The sequence below is a fragment of the Onychostruthus taczanowskii genome, unplaced genomic scaffold, assembly GCF_017590055.1.
Source record: "Onychostruthus taczanowskii isolate IOZ18803 unplaced genomic scaffold, ASM1759005v1 scaffold842, whole genome shotgun sequence".
NCBI lineage: Eukaryota > Metazoa > Chordata > Aves > Passeriformes > Passeridae > Onychostruthus > Onychostruthus taczanowskii.
The window spans coordinates 3556-10863 of record NW_024506355.1 but is presented as its reverse complement, the minus strand read 5'-3'; the positions used below and the strand labels follow the sequence as shown (position 1 = coordinate 10863).

The 7308-nt window shown below is 51.7% G+C and overlaps 1 protein-coding gene across 1 annotated transcript in view; it reads right to left on the bottom strand.

The window, feature by feature from the left end:
* Positions 1-41: 41 nt before the first annotated feature.
* Positions 42-7308, bottom strand: part of LOC121346830 (zinc finger protein ubi-d4-like) — a gene marked incomplete at both ends in the record, with an annotated part of 10818 nt that continues 3551 nt past the window's right edge. The window contains 6 exons of the mRNA XM_041424958.1: positions 42-170; positions 1559-1696; positions 4193-4234; positions 4774-4852; positions 5190-5282; positions 7115-7229. Coding sequence (XP_041280892.1) covers positions 42-170; positions 1559-1696; positions 4193-4234; positions 4774-4852; positions 5190-5282; positions 7115-7229 — 596 coding nt within the window. The remainder of the gene's footprint in view (positions 171-1558; positions 1697-4192; positions 4235-4773; positions 4853-5189; positions 5283-7114; positions 7230-7308) is intronic.

Sequence of the window (7308 nt, the reverse complement as noted above, 5' to 3'; positions counted from 1 at the left end):
CCCAATCCCAAATGTCCCCCCAGCCCCCCCAGCCCCCTGACCGGAGCGGCCGCAGTCGGAGCAGGACACGAGCTCCTCGGGCTGTCCCGTCTTCTTGTTGATCTTGGAGTCCCCCAGGCAGAAGTCGCAGTAATTGTTGGGAAGGGCCAACCCGTCGGGACCCTTCTTGGCTGGAGAGGGGATCGGGATCGGGATCAGGATCAGGGATTGGGATCAGGGATCAGAGATCGGGATCGGGATCAGGGATCAGTGATTGGGATCAGGGATCAGGATCAGGGATCAGGATCAGGGATCGGGATCAGGGATCAGGATCAGGGGTCGGGATCAGGGATCGGGATCGGGATCAGGGATCAGTGATTGGGATCAGGGATCAGGGATCACGATCAGGGATCGGGATCAGGGATCAGGATCAGGGGTCGGGATGAGGATCAGGGATTGGGATCAGGGATCGGGATCGGGATCAGGGATCAGTGATTGGGATCAGGGATCAGGGATCAGGGATCAGGGATCAGGATCAGGGGTCGGGATGAGGATCAGGGATCACGATCAGGGATAGGGATCAGAGATCGGGGATCAGGGACAGGGATCAGGGATCGGGATCAGGATCAGGGATCAGGGTTCGGGATCAGGATCAGGATCAGGGATAGGGATCAGGGATGGGAGATCAGGATCAGGGATCAGGATGAGGATCAGGGATCAGGATCAGGGATCGGGATCAGAGATCAGGGATCAGGGACAGAATTCCCCCAGAGCTGCTCCCAACTCCTCCGCTCTGCTGAATCCCAGGGGGAATTTTGTTCTGCTCAATCCCAGAGAAAATTTTACTCTGCACAATCCAGAGGAAATTTCGCTCTGCTCAATCCAAGATCGGGATCAGAGATCAGGGATCAGGGACAGAATTCCCCCAGAGCTGCTCCCAACTCCTCCGCTCTGCTGAATCCCAGGGGGAATTTTGCTCTGCTCAATCCCAGAGGAAATTTTACTCTGCACAATCCAGAGGAAATTTCGCTCTGCTCAATCCAAGGGGAATTTTGCTCTGCTCAATCCCAGGGGAAATTCTGCTCTGCTTAATCCCAGAGGAAATTTCGCTCTGTTCAATCCCAGGGGAATTTTGCCCTGCTCAATCCCAGGGGGAATTTTGCCCTGCTCCATCCCAGGGGAATTTTGCTCTGCTGAATCCCAGGGGAATTTTGCTCTGCTGAATCCCAGGGGGAATTTTGCTCTGCTCAATCCCAGAGGAAATTTTACTCTGCACAATCCAGAGGAAATTTCGCTCTGCTCAATCCAAGGGGAATTTTGCTCTGCTCAATCCCAGGGGAATTTTGCCCTGCTCCATCCCAGGGGAATTTTGCTCTGCTGAATCCCAGGGGGAATTTTGCCCTGCTCAATCCCAGGGGGAATTTTGCTCTGCTTTATCCCAGATGAAATTTTACTCTGCACAATCCAGAGGAAATTTCGCTCTGCTCAATCCCAGGGGAATTTTGCCCTGCTCCATCCCAGGTGGAATTTTGCCCTGCTCCATCCCAGGGGGAATTTTGTTTTTGATTTCTTCCCTCACATTTCTGCTCCTCGGAGCGCTGGGACACGGGCGTGGGGGGCTGCGAGTCGTCCTTGTCGTCGCCCTCCTCCTCGGCCAGGTGCGAGTGGGCGTAGTGGTAGCTGAGCCCCGGGCGGTTCTTGTAGCGCTTCCCGCAGACTGCCGAGGAAATCCGGGAAAATCCCGGGAAAATCCCGGTGAGGGACAGGCAGGGGAGGGAAATCCCAAATCCTGAACCCTCCGCGGCCGATCCCAGCGCCGGGCCGGGAGAGCAAAGAGGCCGGAATTGGGTAAAAAAAAGCCCTGGAATTGCTGAGGAATTCCAGGTAATGAGTTGGGATCCCAGAGGAATTCCAGGTAAATTCCCTGGGATCCCAAAGGAATTCCATGTAATGAACTGAGATCCCAAGGGAATGTCAGGTAATGAGCTGGGATCCCTAAGGAATTCCAGGTAAATTCCCTGGGATTCCAAAGGAAACCTAGGTAAAACCCCAGGATCCCAAAGGAATTCCAGGTAAACTCCCTGGCATCCCAAAGAAATTCCAGGTAATGACCCACGATTCCAAAGAATTCCAGGTAAATTCCCCGGGATGCCAAAGGAATTCCAGGTAAATTCCCTGGGATGCCAAAGGAATTCCAGGTAAAGCACCGTGGGATCCCAAAAGAATTCCAGGTGTGAGGAAATGCAGGTAAATTCCCCAGGATCCCAAAGGAATTCCAGGTAAAGACTGTGGGATCCCAAAGGAATTCCAGGTATCAGGAATTCCAGATGAATTCCCTGGGATCCCAAAGGAATTCCAGGTAAATTCCCCGGGATCCCAAAGGAATTCCAGGTGAACACCCCAGGATCAATCCAATGGTAAAATCCCCATTGGGAATGTGTCAGGGAAATTCCCACCCCAAAAATCCCATCCTGAGGTTAAAAACCAAGGGAAAGGGAAATTGGGAATTCTGGGGTTCCAAGGAGGGATCCGGCAGCGGGCACGGATCCATCCCGGCTCCTCAGAACCCCAAAATCCATCGGTTCTCCCGTTTCCCACCCTGGAATTTGGGAGATTTCTGCCTCGATCCGGCTCCTCGTGGATCAGGGAATGGGCTCCAGTTCCCCAGCGCTGCTTTTCCAGGGATTTTTTGGGTTTTTCCTTATCCAAGGACACCCCAAAATCCCTTTCCAGCCCAGTTTTGGTTTGGGAAGGATGAGCCTGAGGAATTGGGATCAAATCCCAAAAAAGTAGCACTGGAGGGGGAATTCCAGGGCTTGGTGCAGACATTTCCCAAGTTTCCTGTTCGTTTTCCCAAAAATTGGGAATGAGCTGCTTTGGGATGAGATTTCCTGATTTCTGAGCTTTTCTGGAACACCACGGAAGTTTCTGGATTCGCTTCCACCTCAAGATCCCCCCCAGAACGTGGAAAAATGAGGGAAAATGCAGCTGGATCAGGGAAAACAGGGGCTGAACTTCCAAAGGGAGGCTGGCTCCTGCAGCCCAGGCTGGAAATTTTGGGATAAAAACCACAGGAATCACCCTGGGATCTGTGGGGTTTGTGGGGAAAACAGGATTGGAGCAGCAGCAAGGAAAAAGCAGCAACCCCAACGTGATTCCCACGAAATTCCCGCTTCCCTCCCGATCCACGGAGCTCCAAAATCAACTTTTCTCCCCTCAAAACCTGCAGGACAATCTCCAAACACGACTCTGGAAATCTCCTCCCGAGGTGAGGAAGAGGAGCCTCGGGAACATCCCGGGAATATCCCGAGTTCCCCTCCCCAGCTGCGGCTCATCCCCGTTTTTTGGGGCTTTTTTTGAGGCAAAACCCCACGGATTCGGAGCGGGAAAACAGCCGGGGGGGTTTTGGAGGCAGCGACACATCCTGGGATTTGGGATGGGGTGGAAACTTTGGGATTTGGGGGGGAAACTGCAAAATTTGGGGTGCAAACTCTGGGATTTGGGGGGAAAACTGCAGAATTTGGGGTTCAAACTCTGGGATTTGGGGGGAAATTCCAGGATTTGGGGTTCAAACTCTGGGATTTGGGTGGAAACTGCAGAATTTGGGGTTCAAACTCTGGGATTTGGGTGGAAACTGCAGAATTTGGGGTGCAAACTCTGGGATTTGGGTGGAAACTGCAGAATTTGGGGTTCAAACTCCGGGATTTGGGTGGAAACTGCAGAATTTGGGGTTCAAACTCTGGGATTTGGGTGGAAACTGCAGAATTTTGGGTGGAAACTCCAGGATTTGGGGTGCAAACTCTGGGATTTGGGTGGAAACTGCAGAATTTGGGGTGCAGACTCCGGGATTTGGGGTGCAAACCCTGGAATTTGGGTGGAAAGTGCAGAATTTGGGGCGGAAACTCCGGGATTTGGGGTGGAAACTCCGGGACTCGGGCACGAGCTCCGTGTTTTTCCCACTGCTGGCTCCACGGGGGGCTCCATCTTTGTTTTCCCGGCCCCGTTCCCTGCTGGAAAAGGGTCAGGGGGCCCGAGCGGGGCCGGCGCTGACGTCGCTCCCGTGGCCTTTGGCTTCTCCCTCCCCTCCTCCCGCCCGCCCCGAGGCTCCGCAGGAGGATTTGGGATTTTGTTTGTCGTTGGGGGTGGGAAAAAAAAAAGGGGGGAAAAAAAGGAGGAAAAGCAGGAAAAACGAGCAGAGAGAGAGCGGAACTACCTCGGTCGGGAGGTTTCAAGGAATGCTTTTGTTTGTAACTGTCTGAAACACAGAAAGAGAAGTCGTGAGAGGACACGGACACACACGGAAAACCGGGAAAAAAGGGCAGGAAAAACACAACCTCAGGGAGCCAGGGGGAGAATTAGTGCTGGGAAGTGGCAGGACAGCAGGAAGAAGAGAGAAAAAGGAGCTGGCAAAGCCTCCCTCGCCTTCCCCATCCCGTTATCCCCCGGATTCATGGGCTGGGAAGGGACGGAATTTGTTGGAATTCCCAGCTCCTTAGGGGAGGGCTGGGAATGGCTCCCAGGGACTGGGATCTGACTGGAAAACCACTGGGATGAAGGGGAGGGCCCTTCCCGGCCTTTGGGGTTGTTGGGGAAGTTTGTTCTCGTTTCCATCCTGGTTTTTAAGCTGGCGTTATCCCGGTTCGTATCCTGCTGCTGCCCGGTATTCCCAGCGGGAAAAGCTCCATCCAGCTGCAGGGCAGGAAGGAGAAGCCCCCCCTGCCCTCCCCGGGGTGGGGGTCTCCGCTCGGGGCCGGGACCCCCCGATCCCAAAGCCGGAATTCCCGCGGCACTCACTGTCACACGCGTAGGGTTTGTCCCGGTCCTCCAGGATGGCGGCGTCCAGCTTCTTCCGAGCGCCCCCCACGCCTTTTCCCTGAGGGAAAAAACCGGGATTTGGGGAAAATCCGGGACGGGAAGGAGCGAGCCAACAGTGCCCCTTTTCCCTGAGGGAAAAAAGCGGGATTTGGGGAAAATCCGGGACGGGAAGGAGCGAGCCAACAGTGCCCCTTTTCCCTGAGGGAAAAAACCGGGATTTGGGGAAAATCCGGGACGGCAAGGAGCGAGCCAACAGTGCCCCGCGGTGGGAATGGCCCGGAAACGACCGCAAATCCACGGGAATTTGGGGAAAATCAGGGGGTCTGGGCGCAAATCCCGGTTTTCCCGGCTCATCGGGGAAAGCGGGAAATTCCTTTTCCCAGGAATTGCCTCACCTTGGCCTTGCCCTTCCCTCTGCGCTTGGGCGTGTCCTCCTCGTAATCCTCGTCGTCCAAATCGTCCAGGAAATCGTCGGGCTCCAGGATCCGCTGGGAAGGAGCACAGGGGTTAGGGCACGGAAAAACAAGAGGGGAAAAACGGGGGGAAAATGGGGGAAAAGGGAAAAAAAAGGGGAAAATGGGGAAAAAATGGGGAAAAATGGGGAAAAAATGGGGAAAAATGGGGAAAAAATGGGAAAAAATGGGAAAAAATGGGGAAATAATGGGGAAAAAATGGGGAAAAGAAGGGATAAAAATGGGGGAAAATGGGGAAAAAGGGAAAAAAAAGGGAAAAATGGGGAAAAAATGGGGAAAAATGGGGAAAAAATGGGGAAAAATGGGAAAAAATGGGGAAAAAATGGGAAAAAATGGGGAAAAAAATGGGAAAAAATGGGAAAATAATGGGAAAAAAAGGGGAAAAGAAGGGATAAAAATGGGGGAAAATGGGGAAAAAATGGGGAAAAATGGGGAAAAAAAGGGAAAAAAATGGGGAAAATGGGGGAAAAAAGGGAAAAAATGGGAGAAACTGAAAAAATGGGAAAAGTGGGACGAACAGGAAAAATGGGAAAAATGGGAAGAACAGGAAAAATGGGGAAAAAAAGGGAAAAAAATGGGGAAAATGGGGGAAAAAAGGGAAAAAATGGGAGAAACTGAAAAAATGGGAAAAGTGGGACGAACAGGAAAAATGGGAAAAATGGGAAGAACAGGAAAAATGGGGAAAAAAAGGGAAAAAAATGGGGAAAATGGGGGAAAAAAGGGAAAAAATGGGAGAAACTGAAAAAATGGGAAAAGTGGGACGAACAGGAAAAATGGGAAAAATGGGAAGAACAGGAAAAATGGGGAAAAAAAGGGAAAAAAATGGGGAAAATGGGGGAAAAAAGGGAAAAAATGGGAGAAACTGAAAAAATGGGAAAAGTGGGAAGAACAGGAAAAATGGGAAAAATGGGAAGAACAGGAAAAATGGGGAAAAAAAGGGAAAAAAATGGGAAAAATGGGGAAAAAAAGGGAAAAAAATGGGGAAAAAAAGGGAAAAAAATGGGGAAAATTGGGGGAAAAAAGGGAAAAAATGGGAGAAACTGAAAAAATGGGAAAAATGGAAAGAACAGGAAAAATGGGGAAAATGGGAAAAATGGGAAAAAAGGGAAAAAAGGGAAGGGACCACAGCTGGATCCATCCCAGAGGAGGCACTGGAAGGTTTTTGTGGATGGAGAGGGAATTTCGGATGTTTTATCCCAAAAAAAAAGTCATGGAAGGGCCTGGTTTGGTGGGAAAGCGCTTGGAGAAGGAACTAAGCAAAAAGGAAAATGATTCTGAATCCCAGGATTCCCAATTCCCAGGTGGAATTCCTGGTATCCCAAATTGCCCGTTCCCATCCCAGAATTCCCGGTTCCCATTGGAATTCCTGGTACCCCAAGTTCCCAATTCCCACAATTCCCAGTATCCCGAATTCCCGGAATTCCCATTATCCCGAGTTCCCGGTCCCTGTCTGGAATTCCCATTATGTCGAATTCCCGGTTTCCATCTGGAATTCCCGTTATCCCAAATTCCTGGAGTTCCAGTTATCCCGAACTCCTGGAATTCCTGTTATTCTGAGTTCCTGGTTCCCATCCTGAATTCCCAGGTCACGGCTGGAATTCCTGGAATCCTGAGTTCCCAATTCCCAGAATCCCAAATTCCCGGAATTCCTGTTATCCCGAGTTCCTGGTTCCCGTTGGAATTCCCATTATCCTGAGTTCCCATTGGAATTCCCATTGGGATTCCTGTTATCCCGAGCTCCCGGTTCCCACTGGAATTCCCATTATCCTGAGTTCCTGGTTCCCGTTGGAATTCCCGTTATCCTGAGTTCCCATTGGGATTCTCGATGGGATTCCCGTTCTCCCGACTCCCGGAATTCCCGTTCTCCCGGAATTCCCGTTCTCCCGGAATTCCCGTTCTCCCAACTCCCGGAATTCCCGTTCTCCCGACTCCCGGAATTCCCGTTCTCCCGACATTCCCATTCTCCCGACTCCCGGAATTCCCGTTCTCCCGGAATTCCCGTTCTCCCAACTCCCGGAATTCCCGTTCTCCCGACATTCCC